Consider the following 20,608-nt stretch of genomic DNA (forward strand, 5'->3'; position numbering starts at 1 on the left):
CATGGTAATTCATCACTTGCTTGTATACATTTTGTGAAGATAAAGCATCATTAAGGAAAATTAATTGTTTGCTAATAAAGTGCATTGTGATTCTTTTTGTCAGGGGGTCAGACTGTGCCCTTTGCTGCCTGTGAAAGTCTAAGTAAATATCTTCTCAAAGATCTACCTTGTATTAGAGACTGTTTGCTCTTACTGCTCAGTACTTGTTGCACTGGCTTGGTCTCTCCACATGGAATGGCCGCCTTAAACATTCCTACATCTCACTGGATGCCAGCACTACCTTCCTACCATTCTGACCACAGGAGAATTGCAAATGGCTTCTCTCTGTGTACATGGCCTGATGTAGCTACCTCTTCCTCCTTTGATGGTGTGTGTGTGTGTGTGTGTGTGTGTGTGTGTGTGTGTGAGAGAGAGAGAGAGAGAGAGAGAGAGAGAGAGAGAGAGAGAGAGATGGGTCGCATACCTGCACCGTATTGTGGCCCTTCTGTTCTGCTCTTTTAGATGTGATAGCCATTTTATGTGATGTAACCCCACAGCAGCCATTTTATAATTAGCACCCTCAGTGCTTTCTCAAGAAGGTTGGTGACCCCTGTTTTAGGCATACAGTGGAGGTGGGGTATTCAATCAACTCTCCCATTTACTTTGTCCTGCATATCTACGCTGTTGCTAAATCTTTATATTCCGTTCCACACCTTGACTGCTGCACTCTCTCTAACTGGATTCCCTTTTGTGATCCCAATGCTTCTATTAATTCAGTATACTTTTGTTGAAATAATCCTTCTTTCATTGCTACGAACCCATCTTACGTTTCTGTGTACCAGACCCCTGACATTTACTAAGTCAACTTCAAATCCCTAGACATTATTCTCCTTCTACCTTCCCTGAATTACTTTCTTCACTTCAGGAAAGTTAATCTGTCCTCACTTTTTTCTGTCCTTCCATCCCACCCACCGGCCGTCTTATGCCAGGAACAAATTTCCTGCTCATTCTATCTGTCAACACAATCCATCTTATTGTTTGTGGGCTTCCTGGAAGTTTTTGGTTAGCATACCACAGTTTACAGCAGTACATGGACACTCCTAAGTGAGCCCACGTGAAGAGTTGGACTTGCATGTTTCTTGTGCATGGCTTGAATTAGGACTTCCGTGTTTACTTTCAGTTTCAAGGAAATCTGTTTTAGCATTCTGCATGAATCAGCAATCCCAGTTTACAACAAAGATTAGCTACTGAACAAGCACAATTCAAACCATGGATTATGAAACTGGCTTGTTAAACTAAGCATTGTTTGTTTTAAACCAGGATTCTTAATTTACTCATAATGCTAAACCAAGATAATTTGACTCTGAAAGAAAGTTTGGCACATAGGAAGAAAAGAGAGAAGGGCAATAAGTGAGCCTGTTCATGTTCAATGTGGCTCATACACAGAGAGGCAAACTGTGGTTTGGCCTTACATGTGAACATGCGAAAAACAGGATGCTAGATTAGCTGGGCCTTTGGTCTGGTCCAGGGGTGCACTTCTTACTTGTGTTTGCTATAGTTTTAAAAATCTGTCTTGAATCCAAGATGGCATCAATATGCACTTTCTCATAACTGAGCCTTCTCCTTATCAGCTACCAGGTAACCCTCCATCCCCCCTTGCCATCCTGATCACTTCTTCATTCTAATCTCCTTCCAGTTCTGCTTATCTTCTTTAAATGCTATGTTTGCTGGACTGTGATTGCATCATTTATCTGGCCTGTGTAGCTCAATATTGGCTCTTGATAAATGTCGAGTAGCAGGAGTAAAAGTCATGTGATCAAAGTTCAGTTCAGGAAGAATCAGGACACAGAGACAGACCACAGGTGAGAGAGGCTGCAGGCCAAGGCAAGTGTTTGAGTCCGGTGTTCTCTCAAAAAAGGGTGAGAGAATTCAACAGATTAAATTTCATTCATATCCAAATACCCTAAACCAGGCATCCGCAACCTTTGGTCCTCCAGATGTTTTGGACTACAATTCCCATCATCTCTGACCACTGGTCCTGTTAGCTAGGGATCATGGGAGTTGTAGGCCAAAACATCTGGAGGGCCGCAGGTTGGGGATGCCTGCCCTAAACATTATTTTCCATTTTAACTTGACCTTTATGCATGTTGACACCCTCTCTGCATGAAGGGGGAGTGAGGGGGGGACCACTGCCTTTCCATTCCCCTGGCCTGGGTTTCACATACTGTCCACAGGGAACAGGGGAAAGATTAGGTGCACCTAGAAAACTAACAAGGAAGTCCCAGGTACACTTTCTTATCATGAAAATAAAGTATGCTTCCTGTACTCCAGCAAGCAACCCAAGACATATTGCATGCTGTCACTGTTCTTACATTGTTTTTCACTTCTAACAACAAAAATACCTTACATAAGCCTCTTTGTATGCATCGGATGTTAGACAGAAATGCTCAGTGACAAAAGCAGACAGGGTAGCCATATGTTGCAGCACAGCAGCCTGCTAGAGTCCATTAACGCCCTTTCACCACCACCAGAAAAAAGCTGTAAAGATAAATGTTATCTAAAAACATCCTGCTAACAGAGTGAAATAAGGATAAGGAGGTGTTCTTAAATTAAACATGAAGAGGACACAATCTGTTTTTCTCCTTGGTCACCAACAAATCCAACTTTTCTCTCTGACACTTCTGCCTACTTTTCACCCACAGCAGAAACCCAGTTTATCCTCCTGCTGCAGGGAATGTTTTCCAGGACTCCAGGGAATAAGGATGGTGGTTGCTCTTGCTTTGTGTTTGTTCTCTTCGTACTGTAAAGCCACCCCTAACCCTTCAGGCAAATTTGACACCTCAGAGCTGAGCCATACAATTAAATTAAGCCATGCTACCATATTTGTTCTTGCTTGGGCGCTGAATGGTGTTTGGATTGAGGGAGGGATGTTGTCGTAGATTCATCCAGTGCTAATAAGAAAATATCCCATATAACTTCAGTTAGTTACATTAGCTGGATTTTTGTTGTTTTCTCTTTTTGTTGCTTTTTTCCAACCTTCTTTCCTCCTACACTCAGGTATGGAGAATCTTTAACCCTCCAGATGCTGCAGAACTATAACTTCCATCATCTATTGCTATTTGGACTTGTTTCCTGGGGCTGATGGGAGTTGTATTTCAGCAACAACTGGTGGGCCAAATGTTCCTCACAGCTGATATAACTTAAATCTGACAACCTATACAGTCATACCTGGGAGAAAGTCCACTGAAGTCAATTTGGGATTTACTTTTGAGTATACACGTATTCAGTTGCACCATTACACTGCAGTACTACATATTGCTACTCAAAAGTAAATCCATTTAATTCAGTGGGGCTTACTCCCAGATAGGCGGATATATGATTTCATACTTACTTAAGCATACTTACTAGGGGTTATGCTCCATTGGATTCAATGTGACCGTCTGGAATTGCAGCTGTTAATTTTTATATTAATAATGACTGTCAATTTTTAAAATAAAGGAAAATATGACAGCTAGAAGTCTCAAAGTAATGGTACAGAAACAGGGTAGCATGGATATCTGAATGATTTTTCATGTGAGGCAGTAGAATTTTCATAATTATTTACTGTACTTTTAGTCACTTTTCTTTACACAAAATGTACCCCCAAAATAGTACAAAGGCCTGGATAAACACAAACGTTTTTGCCTAGCACCTACGCCAGTTCAGGGATTGGTGCCACTGGACAGAATCACTACGTGATCTGCAACCAATCTAATCCTCAAACGCTCTCCTTGGTTCCCCCTTCTAAAAATGGTCCATTTTAGAGCCAGTTACCTGTTGAATCTCCAGCCAGCCTCACTTAGATTCTCTCTTACTGAGCTGCGTTTTCAAGCTATGCCCTCCGCCATTCTAGACAGATGATATAACAGGGTACCACACAAAGACAGACTCTGAATATGTGGGCAACCGCAAGTGGAAGACATCTTGCACTGTTTCCTATATTGCCCACTATACACTGGACCCAGGAGGCAATTCCTCACCTTACCATCCATACAGGAAAGATCTCTCTCCCTGGCAGAGAAGGTCCTATGGCTTCTTAGCGATGTAAACGCTTCAGTGACTCATAAAGTCACCCTTTTTGCTTTGGCAGCCAAATAGATCAGAATGAAGACCCTGGACAATATAGCAATGAACTAAATAGAGAGCATTATTTGTGGCACGACACCCCTTTTGTTCGTATTTATTTTTTATTCAGATTTGTCATGTCCTGTGGCTAGTACAATAAAGTTATTTGGAGCTGGCCTATCACCAAAAAGTAGATTGCGATAGTGTGAGACATATGCCCCTGTGGAGAGCATTTCATAAGAGGAAAACTACCAGTGAAAAGGCCAGTTCTTAGGTCTGTTGGGATAAGGACTGTAGGAAATACTTACAAATTCTAGACCTTAGGATAATATTTGTACAGTTTGGCAACTGTATTTATAGCTGGTATAACTTCGCAAACCCTTTCTCAGTTCTTCTCTCCCCTTTTTTGCCTGTTCTGTTACCAGTGCCTTTGCTTCCTTGCTATTTCAGATACTTTTATGCATGAAAATGCAGCCACTTTCTCACCCTGCCTCATTGCATGCCAGCATTTTGGGAAACCATAGAGCTGAGAAGTCTGGAGCCCATCTTATGCCTACAAATTTGCGAGGGTGGGGATCTTCTTTGCAAGCAGGCTGCTCTATGTATATGCATCATTTGCCTGACTTTGATCACTAATTAGTGAAGTTTTATCTACTGTATTTGTCTCCTTTGAAGAAAAGATATATGTATATAGGATCAGGTGCTAGGTTTGCCTTTTGTATCAGTTACAGGCAGGATTTGTGGACACAGTTTGGTCCCCTTTTGCTCCTTTAATATGTAATTAGGTCCTTACACTTCACAGACTAGCTTTGCATCAGTTTGACCAGTTTCTCATCTCCTTCAAATATTAAAGTTGTATCATGGAAGCAAAATAAGCCTTTTCTATTTCTTCCAGATCAGTTTTGCATGTGTTCGTAGTCTGTCCTGTCCTGCTTTCACATTAATCTGTGGTTTTTCTAAGGAAAAAGACACCAACTGCAAACATTTGTATTTAAATGCATATTGTATTATGTATTTTATCACAAAATGTTTTTTAAAAAACACATTTTAAAATGTATTTTATGCTATAATACACATTTGTCATAGGCAGTATTTTTGAGCCAAGGACAGTATCACAAATTTCAGAAAAGTACAAAGTTTGAAGAATAAATACATCCAGTTCCACACATTAGTCTTGGGGAGAGAAGATCAGATCACTTCACAGTGTAATGCCCAGAAATCGAATTCCTCAAGTATTGCTAAATCCCAGCCACCAACTCATGGGAGCAACAGCATCAGAGCAGACACTGAGCTTATTCTTACTAGTGATCATGTCATTTTGTTTGGTGGTCATCTGATGCCAGTAAAACATTGTTGCATGCTCCAATGGCTCAGGGATGAAGCAATTCCAGTCATACCTCAGGTTGAAGTAGCTTCGGGATGAATATTTCCGGGTTGCACTCTGCAGTGACCCGGAAGTAATGAAGCTCGTTACTTCCGGCTTTCGCTGCTCACGCATGTGCAGATGCTCAGAATGAAGTCACATGCATGCGCGGAAGCGGCGAATTGCGACCCGCAGACGAGGGTTGCGTTCACTTCAGGAAGCGAACGGGGCTCCAGAATGGATCCCTTTCGTATCCAGAGGTACCACCATACTTACTTTTGAGTAGTACTTCTTCTTGGTTGACAGACCAGACTTTCTACGAAAACTTCCTGTGAGAACTCCAAGAGGAGCTCCACCACAGTTTTTGGTGTGACTCGTGTTCATGTTGTTGTAACACCATTTGAATTTTATTTCAGCAGCATTTATGAGTGAGAGTCACTCTTTCAGATAGGGCAATATTCGGTTTCACCCTGACCCTCACAGCTGAGAAGAAGAGCACCACTGAGAAGAGCATTCCTGAGGAGGGAGAGACTTCCTCTCTTGGCATGGCTTTCCTCCCGTCCCACCCAGAGCAGGAAAGCAGCCTGCACCAAAGCAAAAGAGACTGGTGAGTTAGAGTAGATTCTCTACTCCCATGTATTCAAACAGGTAGCGTTCAGCATCAGCCAGTCTAATACACACAAACACACCTTTGGCCAAAGCCATCTGCTTTAGCTATTCCCACTCAATATCAGCAAAATGATTATCCATGCAGTGTAGATTGGTATGACAGGAAAAGCTAGAATCCTGGAACAGAGCTGGTTCAGACTGTGCTGATTTGACAAGCAAACAAGGTCTCAGCACAAATATATCAAAGTGCATCAGCCTTAGATGCCTGCCTGGTACCCAATAAGGAAAGCTCTTTTAATGCACCTTCCACATATGTTGCATTTGTTCCAAGATTTATTTGCTCTGTAGGTCTGTAGAGATTGTTTTGATCTCTTTCTGCCTAAATCACTCTTTCAGAAGAAAAGGATTGGCATTACACTGGCATCTATTTTTCCAGGACCCAGGTTTCCAGGAAGTCTATCTCTTGTTCATGCCTTTTGGACAATCTTCTTTGAGTTCCAAAGTTTCTTATTCCATGGTGGCTAATTGGATAAGAGTTTTCATTAACCAAGCCCCTACACTCTGTTTCTGCAGTAGTAAGAGAAAACTCTCCAGAGGTAGCATTCTTCTTCTTTGGCGTTCACTCGTAGCCAAGTAAGATTGTCTTCCATGAGCATGGTCTTAATGATGTGTCCGTAGGTGACTGTGGAGGCCAATTCTAGATCCACACGTCCTTCCACATTGGGGACATAGGTTTCTGGGCAGGAGTTGATCATGGTGAGGGTTTGCCAAACATGCCTTCCTCTTAGCTCATTTCTTCCTTTCATCCTGCGTTCGAATGTCCTCAAAGTCCATGACAACGTTGGTAAAGGTTGTTCTCCAGTTGGAGCACTTGCAGGCCAGTATTTCCCAATTGTCGGTGCTTATACTACATTTTTTAGATTTGCCTCGAGGGAGCCTTTAAACCTCTTTTGTTGACCACCAGCATTACACTTTCCATTTTTAAGTTTGGAATAGAATTCTGAACTTTGGAAGATGATAATCAGGCATCTGAACAACATGACCAGTCCAACGAAGTTGATGTTGAAGAATCATTGCTTTGACACTGGTGATCTTTGCTTCTTCCAGTACACTGGCATTAGTTTGCCTGTCTTCCTAAGTGATATGTAATTTTTTTCAGAGACCGTTGATAGAATCTTTCAAAGAGTTGGAGATGGTGTTTCTAAGTGGTCCGTGTTTCACAAGGTTGGTAGTACAATAGCTGCAGGAGTTGTGGCTTTTGAACACCATAGTTTTATTTATTGTCAGAGTACCTTATAGTGTACATATGTCAAGAAGATGTTCCAGCTGAAGTGAATCTGAATAATTTGTTGCGGAACTAAATTATATGTTATTCCATTATAAAAGACCATTGTGCTTACTCTTGATCTTTTGGGGGGCGAAATGTGGTTGCCCCCTCCAAGGAACTGATACAACACATGCTAATAGCATCATGTCATTGTTCAGCAGGGCAAAGATGTGATTGAACTGATTTTCCAAGGCTGTTATGAAAAGCAGTGGAACAAAAGGAAGAGCTAATATGTTACCTCAGAACGTTAAGAGATGATAATGCTACAGACTCAACTTGGCAATTGATTCCAACTGAAACACAAGTGTCAGACCTTTATCCTTGGTTTTGGAACTCACAGTTAGACTTCTAGCTATACTAAAGATGTCATCTGTTCATAAAACAACCTGAAACCAAACAAAAGACAAAATTTTTATTGTTTACTTAACAAAGTTTGTACTCTTGTACCTGCTTGTTTGCTATCATCTACACATAGTTGTAGCCACCTTTTGAGATTTGATTCCTTTTGTTGTGTTATTTGAGATTTTCAATAAAAATGAAGTATAAAGCAAGACAGAAGCATGAGATGACTTCGTTGCAGTTGTTTTTGAAACTGTGTTCCCTGAGGTTCTTTAGAAACTTATCAGGGATTCCTCAAAGCGAAAATCAATAATGTGGACAAGCTTATCTGAAAGACAACTTGTCATTTGCTATCAGTCTTTACCTGCAATGTATAGGCCCTGGAGAGTGTTCGTGTCTTCCAGGTTGCACTCCTGCTTCACAGAGCACAGGAGTGATGTCCAACAAGCCTGGTTCGTTCTCCATATGAACTAAACATTGGCCCTAGAATTCCCTGAAATTCTGTGCTATGCATTGTAGTCCTATGTTAGATAGGTCAATGTAAAGAGTTTTGTCAAAGGCTTTGCGCTGGAGCTCCCAGAGAGCTGTTGCTTTAGCAGTGAGGCAGCTCAGACTGAGAACTTTCATAAGAGCTGGCGTTTATAGCCCTTTCTGGCTCTCAGTCAGACCTTGATCCAGGCAAGTAATTGGAAATGTTTCCTGCTTCAAAGTAGCCTCATGCACAGCAAGCCAGGCACTTTGCCAGCAACCCTGAAGCTCCTTCCTAGCTCACCAACTCCTCTGCTCCTGTGGCCTTGGAGGTAGTAGGTAGTAGCATGTCCAATAGCTTCTAGGAACCAAGGCAATTGCTATGGGGACCTCCAGTCCTGGGGTTGGGATGTGTGAATCTGATGGCTTCTCAAGGTTGCTGGCGCTGCAGGGATAAAAGGCTGGCGATGCAGTGGGGAGTGCTTCTTTGAAGGCATCATACATTCCAGGTCTGGGTGAAATGAACCTTGAGGGCAGAAACTTTAAAAACCATAGATTTCTGGTCTAAAACATCATTGGTAGGTAACCTCATAGTTGGCTTCAGGTGAGAGAACTATAATTTAATCCAAGGAAGGACTTGTAGAAAGTTGAATAATATTGTTGACGAAAACAATTGCATAGCACCAGATTTATAGTTTCAGTGCAAGTTGTCGAGACAAAACAAATTTTCATCTGTTCAATTTTATAGTTTTGCAGGTAGCCACACAGGCCATGCAAAGAATATTCTGTTCAAGTTCATAAGATTTTGGAAAAACAAAATAAAATGCAGATGATTTCGAGTAACGGGGTTTTTATATGCATTTTTCTATCTCTGCCAGGGATGCGGGTGGTCCTGTGGGTTAAACCACAGAGCCTAGGGCTTGCTGATCAGAAGGTCGGCGGTTCGAATCCCTGCAACGGGGTGACCTCCCATTGCTCAGTCCCTGCTCCTGTCAACCTGGCAGTTTGAAAACACATCAAAGTACAAGTAGATAAATAGGTACCGCTCCAGCGGGAAGGTAAACGGCATTTCTGTGCGCTGCTCTGGTTCACCAGTCATGCTGACCGCATGACCCGGAAGCTGTATGCCGGCTCCCTCGGCCTATAGAGCGAGATGAGCGCCGCAGTCCCAGAGTCATCCGCCACTGGACCTAATGGTCAGGGGTCCTTTTATCTTTTTACTATCTCTGCCACAGACACCCAACATAATCTGTATGCTTAAGACTAAGAAAAATATGAATTAATGTTGCTTAATTAAAATACAGTTAGCTCTTTTTATAACTATTTTATTTTTATCCTTTATAGAATAAGAAAATGTCATTTAGCTAAGCATCTTATTATTTTTGTCAAGTGGCATATTAATTGGACCCAAAATTTGCAAAATGCCCTTGTGTCATGGTAAATGCAAACAAAATGTGTCACTTTTAGATTAAGACCAGATGCCTCTTTCTCAGGAAGGCTCCCTTTTCTGATGATGCTGTCAGAAGAAAACCATTTAGAGGCAGACAGAGTGAGCTAGTTTTGGCAGATGGCATTACAATTCAAATAGAGGAAAATAAGCTTCCAAGTGCGTACATACTTCCTTGTCATTCAAATGCACGAGTATTGTTCAACATAATTTCTAAACTTGGAATGACTCAATGCAAATGCCTTCATCTGTATATCCATTGCTGTTGTACGATGATGAGGAATAACTTCTATGACTGCTAGTTGTTTCCAGATGGCAGTAATATACAACATAAATGATTCTTTTCTATTGTGAAACAAACAAAACAAATTTCAGCGAGGGCTTCTTAAAAATGTATATATGTAGTAAAATCAAGGGATGAAAACATTTCACTTTACAAAAGCTCTGGGGTTTGGGTAATGGTAATTGTGTCTGGAAAGGTTAATGAGCCCAAAGAGCTTTTGAGAAGCATCTGACCATGCACAGGGCAGCTGGGCTTTATAAAGTCCACTTCCTCCAGCTCTGATAAAATATGGACTATATGACACTCATCTGGCTTTTCCTCTGGAGGATAATTTTTTCCTTGCTTACTGGCAAACAGCTGATGGGGCTATATTGGTTCTGCACAATTTAATATACAGCATGTACTTTATTCCTCTATCTGTACTGATTCATTTTTAGATGGATAAGTTTCAGGGCAAGTTTGGCTCCGTTTTGGTCATCCTGCTGCTACATCTGGACAGCGTAGTTGGAAGCAGCAATGGAACCAGAGAAGACAAGTAACTACTTTTAGAGATGCTTGGTCAAGGCTGGGATGATGGTCTTGGCAGGGGAGAGGGATGCCCTCAAGGCACCTGCTTTTTGAGCTTGTGGCTTTGGTTGTTTGGCTGTGGTATGAAGGAGGAGCCAGAAATCTGCTCACACAACTCTTGATTCAAGCCTGTGTTTACCTTTTTAATTAAAAGATGAGTTATGTGAAAAATTGGGAGGTTTGCTTTTATACTGTGCAAGATGCAAGTGCTCAGGTTCTATGTTTTGTTGAGTAATTGTAAAATTATTTTTTAAAAAGAGTAAAATATTGACGGAAGCACCTCAGGCTGGGTAAATTTTATCTGAGTAATGCAGGAAGAAGAAGATATAGAACTGGTAGTAATTTTTGGTTTTTTAGTCAAGTGTAATTTGGGTATAATATATAGCTGTCAAACCAAATCAGCCTTTAATTTAATCATTGAATTGATTAAAGCTGACATGCATTTATAGGGTAAGTCGGTTTCAGCTGAGCACATGTTTCTACAATGTGAGGGGGAAGTATCCATGATTCCATGACAATATGCGTGTTGTGGTTCTACGAAGACCTTTGGAGGCCTTTCTACCTGTCCCAACATCCCCTGAAATGTTTTAGTTAAATTAATATAATTTAGTTTTGCTTTCTAAGTAAAATTGCATAGAAAGCAATAAATGATTGCTAAGTACTTGGAGTAATATATTATTTTTTCAGAAGGTAAAATTAAAATTCTTTAGCCCATCACAAAAATAACAGCAGATTTGATCTCCTCACACCCACAAACATATTTTCCACTGAAGAATTTCGCAAAAAAAAAGAAAAAAGTTTCACCCTCTAAAATGACATGCCCTAGACTCCCAGTTCATTATTTAACATTCTTCAAAGAGTTGAGCAGGTAATTTAAGGGACTATCCTGTAGTATCAACATAACTGCTTTGTAAAATAGGTCACCCTGAAAGACAGTGGCGTGTCCAAAGTCAGTGGCATAAATCAGTGGTCACATAAATCAGTGGCCTGGCTCCGGATAAGGCAGTGTCCTCTGTCATTGCAATTCTTCATAGAAGAGAAGGGATGTGTACCTGGAGAACTGTTTGTGCTGGACAAGGGTGGTTATTTATTCACTCTCAGAGACTTGCCTCTAATAAGCATTTTACAGATAAACTTGTGAAACATCCCATAAAGTTAAAATGTTTGAATTCAGTGCAGTTAGTGTATCTTATCCTCAATGAAAGTTGAGGTCTTTTTGCTGCATTGCTAGCAGAGGAGATAAACACGCACACATACAGTTTACTATTTCTGTAATGAAAAATAACCACAAATTGGCTTAGAATAAAAATGCAGGAGACAAGTCTTCAAACAGTAGCTCTGCGGTCAACTTATCTTTTGGCCAACCTTATCTTTCAACCTTCAACTACTAGCCCAGAGTTTGAGCTCTACTAATTCTGTTTTACTGGCCTGCACAGAATTTTAATTAAGTAGAGCTCACATTTTGCATCATGGATGCAGAGGGAATTAACACATACCCTTGTGAAGAATTTATATGGCTTTTTAATGATCCACAACAGTAGTACTGAAATTTAATTTTTGTAAAACCTGCAGCTTGAATGGGTATAATATAGTTAGCAGTTCTACACTTGCCTTTTTAAAAACTGGGTCCTTTATAATACTTCCAACTCATTAAATTTTTACAGACTTTTACACTCGAAAATGGGATTTGCAATCTGAATTCTTAATTGTTTGCCCACCACACAAATACCATTATGCATTATTGTGCTGGAACAACATGCAGGAGTAACTCATATATTTTTCTTCCCCCGTGCAAAAAAATAATAATCACAGACTATACAAACTTTACCCCTGAAAAAGAGGACATGTCCTGGAAAAAAAGGACACATGGCAACCCTACCACAAGTGAGCACCCAGGGGCTCCGGACACCCATTTCTGGTTATGGTCCAGGAAAAAGGAGCAGAACATAAATAACATATCATAAAGCAACAGTAACTATCGGTTCTATCTTTTCTCATGAAAGATTATAATCATTTATTCATTGAACATATATAGAAACACTCCCTTGCTGTGCCGAAAGGAGAAGTGCTTTGTTTAGTAGGAATGAGTAAATTAATGGATATTTAAAGGCGTGTGGAGAACCGACCGAGGCATTTTGCTCTCCCAAATACAACAGAGTTGCAGTGGTATTCCTACCTTTAGGATAGATACAGGATTACTGCCTGTGATAATAAGATAACTAGCATCTAGAGCATAAAATTGTTATGAGTGCTGATATTTTTTTATTACAGTCAGGGTCCAGTGGACCTGCTTAGCAGGCAGTATAAAGTTGTGTTTTTGCTTCTTCCAGATTGAAAACCCCCTCTTCTATCTCTTTAGGCTTTAAAAGGCATGGGCGGGCTTGGTTGGAGGGGAGTGAGGAAGGTTGGAGGGTATGCAACACAATATGTAATCTCAAAACTGGCGAGCAAAGAGTGCATGGATGGGGCCCTGGCACACTAGGCTCTCTGCAGACACAGCCCGTCCAATTACATCCAGTGCACAGGTGTGAGGCTGATCTAGGGAAAGAAATGGTCACATGTCACATGCCATGTATACTGGTAATCCCCACTCACTTTGGAAATAACATGTCCATATAAATCATTTGTCTGTTTCAAACCCCACTGCACCATCCACTACTGATTGTCACTCTATACTGACTGACAGAAGCTCTCCAAAGTTTCAGAGAAGGTTTTTTCCCACCCTTGCCTGGAGATACCAAGAATTATATGCAAACTGTTTGTACTGCCACAGAACTAACCACTGTTCTCCCAATATCACTGAGTACCCTCTTATTTTCCACTCTTGCAATACTTTGCAATAAGGACAAAGTGATTAACCTGTTAAAGATGGCCTAGCTTTCCCGTAAAAAGCCATCACCTTTGCAGTGAGTGTAATATTTATAATGCAATAGCCTTTTCTGGTTGTAAAATGTGATAGTGCAATTAGTGCTGCTGCCGTCTGGTGAGTGGAGTTAAAAATAAGCAACACGTGATTAGTTTCAAATAAAAACTTTTATTTTTTCCTGATGGTATCATAAATATTCTGCAGTTCACAAAATCATTTTCTATGGTTGAGCACAGCTGTAATCCTCCTTCAATAACCACCCTGTGAATTGGTTTAGGCCGTAACATACAGCTTTGTCTCTGTACTGAATTGGGAACAGTCCTCTTGCAGGTGTCGTGTACTGGTGATGTTTTGTTTTGTTTTGTTTTGTTTTGTGTTTTGTTTTGTGTTTTGTTTTGTTTTGTTTTGTTATACAATATTTTCGGTGTTTAGTCTTTGTCATCTATGGCAAATACAATTTCTTGGGTAGAAAAGGCTCTCCCTGATTTCCCTGGGCAATAATATCGTAGCTGATATGCTACTATTTCTGGCACAGACAACTGCACAGTAAGAGAGTAGCTAAAATTCTTCTCAGATGGTGATTACCCTGCATTCTCATGCCAGCTTTCAAGCTGGAGCTACTTGTGACTGCCATGGGATATGTCTAAAATTTGGCATTGGTTTTGAGCACTATATTTAACTTTGTAAGGCGGTTGCCACACTTGACAACAATACTCTTTCATTATTATTAGAAATCTTGGCATCCTGTGCTGTATTTACTGAGAGGCGTCACTCTTTGTTTTTCAGAGCTACCATATGGCTGGGAGAAAATTGATGATCCCATTTACGGCACTTATTATGTTGAGTAAGTTTCCAAGACCAATATTAATTTACTATTAATCTTGCATAAACTGTTGTCTATGTCCCAGAACAGTGCTTCAAACTGAGAAGATGTGTACCCCACTGTTTTTTGTCTACACATTGAAATGTGTCAGGAAATAGAAGGCTCAATAGAAAATATCTGCAAACTTCTAACATGAATGTGGAGAAGTTGGGATCCCCATGTGCACCTCATCACATACTATAAGCAACCGTTGAGGTCTGAAGCTCCTCAGTCCGTTTGTGCCAACATAACAAATCATCTTATTCAAAAATCCACAGCTGTAGACAATATTTACATGGTTGGATATAACAAAAATTATATGTGGATTTTATAACTTAGCTGCCAAACCCAAAGCTGATGTTCCACTGTGACATCTGAGTAGCTAAGCCAAGAACAGTGACTTGGTGACTGGATACTGCTGCCTGTCAAAGCCACAGAATATTTTAAAGACTGCTTTCTCTCACATGAACCTTCACTTGTCACCTGAGGCCTAGCTGTGTGTCCTGCTGCCTTTTGTGTCAGAAGTATTGGATGAGATGCAGGGCCTTCTCAGCTGTGGCACCCAAACCGTGGAACCCTTTTCCTAGAGAGGCCCATTTGGTTTTCTCTTTAGGCTGCAATCCTGTACATATTTACCTAACAGTGAATCCCACTGAATTTCATTTGACTCACTTTTGAGTAGATATGCAAAGGATTGTGTTGTTACTCACTTTAAGGCAAATTGTAAATTAATTATTTTGTCAAGTATTTGATCTGATTTGTCTTTTTCCCCCCTGCACTGTTATGTTTTCTCTATGCTTTTAGATGTCCACCCATTCCAACTATGTCTGCTAAGATGATGACTATGAATCAGATAAAATTATATATTTTGTTGTTATTCTGTAATATATACATTTTATCTATGATTGTGAGCTTGAATGGCAGGGTATAAATGTTATGTTAAATAAATATTAGTGAGTACTCTTGTGTATTCACTAGCAGTAGTGGAACATACCGAAAACCATTTTGTCATGATGTTGCACCATCCTTCCTCAAATCTTATATCCCATAATAATAATTTTATTATTTATACCCCGCCCATCTGGTTGGGTTTCCCCAGCCAATCTGGGTGGGCTCTCAGCAGAATAGTGAAAACGTGATAAAACATCAAGCATTAAAAACTTCCTTAAACAGGGCTGCCTTCAGATGTCTTCTAAATAACAACAATAATTTTATTATTTATATCCACGTCCCACGGACAGTTCATAGTACCTAATTCATTATATTAGGCAAAGTTGCATACAGAATGTGTGCGTTGAGTGAAATGTCCACAAACAGGCATATGAGTTTCATGCAAACTGATGTGGAAATGAGGAGAACTTAGTTAAAGACTGGAAAAATTAGAAACAGGGAGATACTGAAATTGACAGATTCATCTATCCTTCTCTGACATTGGTCAGTGGCTGGACAGGCAGCTACCTGGAAACACAGTTTGTCACCTTTTCCATCATATATAAAAGGCAGGAAATGAGATTTGCCACTTCAATTATATTCCTCAGCTATTCACAATGCCTGCAAAGGAGGAGAATAAAATATAACCTTCTTTTAGTTGAAGAGTTTTAATTGCACACAAGCCAATATTTTGTACATTCACTTACATGACATTTACCATGGAAAATATCACTTCTAATATTTTCCCAACGTAATCTATGTTTTCAAAAAGTGTTATGTGTATGCATCTTCAGCTTGCTCTGTGTGCAAGTAGGTTATAAGGATAAATTGCTTCTATAAATAGGCAAAATTAATTATCTTACCCCAGTGAGACACCATTCCAAATCTGCAAGCAATAAAAGAGAAAGAAATGCAAAGGAATGCTTCATTATTTGCATGCGCGTGCGCACACACACTTTCTAATGTATTATGTATATGTAGGAAGAGCTAATAAAACCACACTGCCAGAAATGCATAATCATAAGGAATAAATCTCCGTGAACGTTGGATTTGACATTGGCACTGCATTATCTTATAGTGGAGATGGGCATAACATTTGTAGCGCAGGTTTGGAAGTAAAGGTAAAGGTAAAGGGACCTCTGACCATTACGTCCAGTCGCGGACGACTCTGGGGTTGCGGCGCTCATCTCGCTCTATAGACCGAGGGAGCCGGCGTTTGTCCACAGACAGCTTCCGGGTCATGTGGCCAGCATGACTAAGCCACTTCTGGCGAACCAGAGCAGTGCACGGAAACACAGTTTACCTTCCTGCTGGAGCAGTACCTCTTTATCTACTTGCACTTTGACATGCTTTCGAACTGCTAGGTTGGCAGGAGCTGGGATCGAACAACGGGAGCTCACCCCGTCGCGGGGATTCGAACTGCCGACCTTCTGATCGGCAAGCCCTAGGCTCTGTGGCTTAACCCACAGCATCACCTGCGTCCCACATGTTTGGAAGTACCCTCAATAAATTGAGTCAAACTGTTTTCCTTGAGTTGTCAGATTTTAAGAGCATAGCTTTTCAGAATGTTAAAGATTGCGATCAGGAGTCCATGTATGTTTACCCAAGAAGTAAGTCCCCCTATGCCACTGGGACTTGCTCTCCAGCAGTAGTGCCTTCATACAATTGAATTGCCTGTGGTAAAAAGGCAGCTAGAAATTGATTGGCTCACAGGGATGTGGCCTACAGGTGCACACCATAATTTCTGGAGCATTTTCATTGCATGGAGGGCAGTTGATAAACTGAAGGGCAACCCTATAAGTGGATTAATGTACACCTCTTACCTGGCCTGTCTGTATCAAATGGCTTCCAGGCATGTCCCTCTTCACTGGGATCAAGGCTTAAGCCCAACATTCAGGGCAGCAACTGCTCCCTGGCCTAAGATAGATTTCATGGCAAAATATCTCCTTTCTCAAACACTTATTCAATCCTGCTCTGTGTGGCGACATTTGGAGCCTATGCACATCATGTTTCTGTTGGATTGATGACCGCATTACATGCGATTCCTGTAGGTCAGCTACCCACCTGGCTGAGCCACATAATATTCTGGTTGGTTAGCTAGTACATTACCGCATCATATTGGCCTTGAGCAAAACGCAATTTCTCTGCCTCAGTTCACCATTAAAAACAAACAAACCAATGTGAGTTATAGTGTGCTGTGAGGGCAAACACAATGAAGGCTATATAATAGGGATGAGGCATCTGTGGTCTTCCAGAATGTGTTGGACTCCAACTTCCATCAGCCCCAACCAGTGTGGCCAATGGTCAGGGGTGGTGGCAATTGCAATCCGGCCACATCAGGAGTGCCGTGGCCTGGATACCCATTGCAGATCAGAAGCACTATGCAAAACTGTCATAAGTGCCTGAAAAATACAAAGTAGGAACTACTGAAAGGTTGCTTTATGGATCATTTTGCAATCAGCACTTGCCTAAACGTATCTTCAAGCTCTTCATATTTGCCTATGGATAAAAGAAAAGTTATACAGTATATGGACTTTAAATTGCATGAAATGAATCTACTTAGTCAAGTTCCAGGAAGCAATTCTCAAAGGCAGTAGAATCCATCCATAGGGTAGCAAATTACAATGGAGACTGCCTAATAGATCATTTCTTTTAAAGTTGTTCCTTGAATGAAGCGGGAATCTTATGAGACAAATCATTACCTACTTTCCCCATGATTTCCCTTTCCCCCTTTCATTCTTTCTTTGGTCAGCATATCAGGCTTGTAAAGAGCAGCTTTGTTTCTATTAGCAGCTTCCAAATTTGCTGTCAAATTTTATTTTGTCATAAGTCCTTATGGGCTGCTTAATTGTTTCTGACACTGTTTCTAGCTACATGCAAAAAGCTTCCATGCTCCTTTTAAAAGCAGGAGGAGGAAAAATCACTACAGGAGACAAGGCTTTAGATTGGGAAAATGGAAGGGAGAAAGAGGGTGCTTAAATCACCTGCCCAGACTTGAGCCTCCTGCTGGCTGTTTCTCCACTTCAAATAATTTAAGCAAACATACTTTTGGAACAGGGACACGGGTGGCACTGTGGGTTAAACCACTGAGCCTAGGACTTGCTGATCAGAAGGTCAGTGGTTCGAATCCCCGTGATGGGGTGAGCTCCCGTTGCTCGGTCCCTGCTCCTGCCAACCTAGCAGTTTGAAAGCACATCAAAGTACAAGTAGATAAATAGGTACCACTCCAGCAGGAAGGTGAACGGCGTTTCCGTGTGCTGCTCTGGTTCGCCAGAAGCGGCTTAGTCATGCTGGCCACATGACCGGAAGCTGTACGCTGGCTCCCTCAGCCAGTAAAGCGAGATGAGTGCCACAACCCCAGAGTCGGCCACGACTGGACCTAATGGTCAGGGGTCCCTTTACCTTTACCTTACTTTTGTAACCTAGGTGGTGTTGTTGTTTTTTAGTCATGTCCGACTCTTGACCCCATGGACCAGAGCACGCCAGGCACTTCTGTCTTCCACTGCCTCCCACAGTTTGGTCAAATGTAACCTAGGAAGTTACCTTATAAGACCACTGGCCCACCTAGTTCAGTATCGTCTACAATGGACTTCTCCCCATGCTGGCTGGGGCTGAAGGGAATTGTGGCCTGGGAAGACTGGGCTACATGGACTGGCAGCAGCTCTCTACAGTTTCAAGAGTCACTTCCAGCCAGGAATTGTCCTTGGGACTTTTTGCATGGAAACAAGGTGCTCTACTACTGAGCTCCAACTTTGGGGGAGCAGCACACAAACGGCCCTCTGATGCTTTGTTACTTTATTAACTTAAAATATTTTAAGGCTGCTTTCTCCCCAACACATAACCTACTCTTAAAAAACAATGTTTAAAATAAGTGCCCCTACATATTGCAGCATCTACCTACCTACCTACCTATCATCTATAAAAGGTGTTCTGGTCAAGACCTCCAATGTGATGAAGCCCTGGTGGTGTTAAAAGTGCAGCACTATCATGTTCATAAAGACTTTTATCATCAGCATAAAGATCTGTGTTTTAATCTGCTGCCTAAGCTCAATAGGCTTGAAGTGAAAATTGCTTCCCATTTTTCATTATAAAAAGTGACAGTGTAACACTTTCCTTTATTACTGGTGTTTAACAGATGACTTGGTTTTTAAGGAGACAATATCCCATTATAATATAGTGTCTTAATTATGTCATAAAAATGGATAAATCATAAAAAGTTAAATTGCGTAGCAAATTTGGTCTTTTGGAGTGGGGGGCGGGGAATGCTCTCCTCAGCTTTTGAAGACACCTTCCTTCTTTCCATGGGTCAGTTCACACAACTCTCAGCCAGGGGACCAGCGTAAGTTTGAAGTCTTGGTAGCGGATCTTTCTTCAGCGTCTTGTGTAGAGTCTAATCAGGAAGGGCGTTTCCCATTTGGGAAATGGGAAGTGTCGCATTACCTTGCTGCTGCTCCTCCCACCACCTACCTGCTCCTGCCATCGCCGCTGCTACTCTGCTGCCACTCTGCCCTTGGCAGCACCAATTTCAGGCAAGATGGCACTGATTTTGGATGAGATCTTGTCCCAAATTGCGTGGGGCAATTTCAAGTGAGATCTCATTCCAAATGGGCACAGTCTTGCCCAAATGGGTGCCGGTGGTGGTGGTGGCGCTTTTCCACTGCTAGTGGTGGCAGCGGGTCTGGCAGGGCACCCACGGGCATGCTGCCTGGGAGGCTTCTGCTGTCTCAGGCAGTGGCCTCAGCCTGCCTAATGGCTGGGTAAGCTCTGGTTCGAAAGATGCTGAAAGGAGATACTATGAATTGAACTTAGGACCATGTGCTCTGCCACGGAGCGAAATATCCCTGGGGTATTTATTTCTACATGTATCATTTTGTGATTAGTTCATAAAGAATATTCACAATGTTAATGGTATCCTTAAAAATATCACCTTTTAAAAGTTGTAATTGGCCAATCTAGTGATGCAGAATCTGTATTTGATGCAAATATTGATGGTGCAAATATTACACTTTCCTTTTGAGGAGGTGACTTTTCTCATGGTGGTGAATGTTATTCTTTTCATTAATTAATCTTCTCGTGTGGTTGGAAGACTCATAAACAAGGCAGAATATATCCACAACTAAATTACTCCTCTCTGTTTGAATAGCTGTCAGAGGACAGGCCTCTCTTTGTAGAAATGTTCTATTTAAATGCCTGCCCTGTCCTTATAGAAAATGAATCTTTGGAAGGGATAAGAGGGCCTTTAAATCGCCCATCAACACCTAACGGGAGACTGAGCAAGCACATAGGTCACCCGGTTACAGTCTTCTCCACTATGATGAGATGGATTGTATTTCTGTTTTTAAATTTGCATCTTTACATATAGATATGCATATGAAAATTTATGCAAATATTGTCTTCTTTTTTGGTAGTGCATTTCCCCTGTTTTTGGTGATGCAGAAGTGGCCACTCTTAACTTCCACTCTGC

General features: G+C 41.3%; 1 protein-coding gene across 20 annotated transcripts in view; it reads left to right on the forward strand.

The window, feature by feature from the left end:
- The window catches only part of MAGI2 (membrane associated guanylate kinase, WW and PDZ domain containing 2), a 593,450-nt gene that overhangs the window by 419,471 nt on the left and 153,371 nt on the right, over window positions 1–20,608 (forward strand). For all 20 annotated transcript variants that reach the window (XM_083574937.1, XM_083574923.1, XM_083574920.1 and 17 more), the window contains one exon: window positions 14,139–14,196. In XM_083574937.1, the coding sequence (XP_083431063.1) occupies window positions 14,139–14,196 (58 nt within the window). The remainder of the gene's footprint in view (window positions 1–14,138; window positions 14,197–20,608) is intronic.

This window comes from Podarcis filfolensis, assembly GCF_964270895.1.
Source record: "Podarcis filfolensis genome assembly, chromosome: 10".
NCBI lineage: Eukaryota > Metazoa > Chordata > Lepidosauria > Squamata > Lacertidae > Podarcis > Podarcis filfolensis.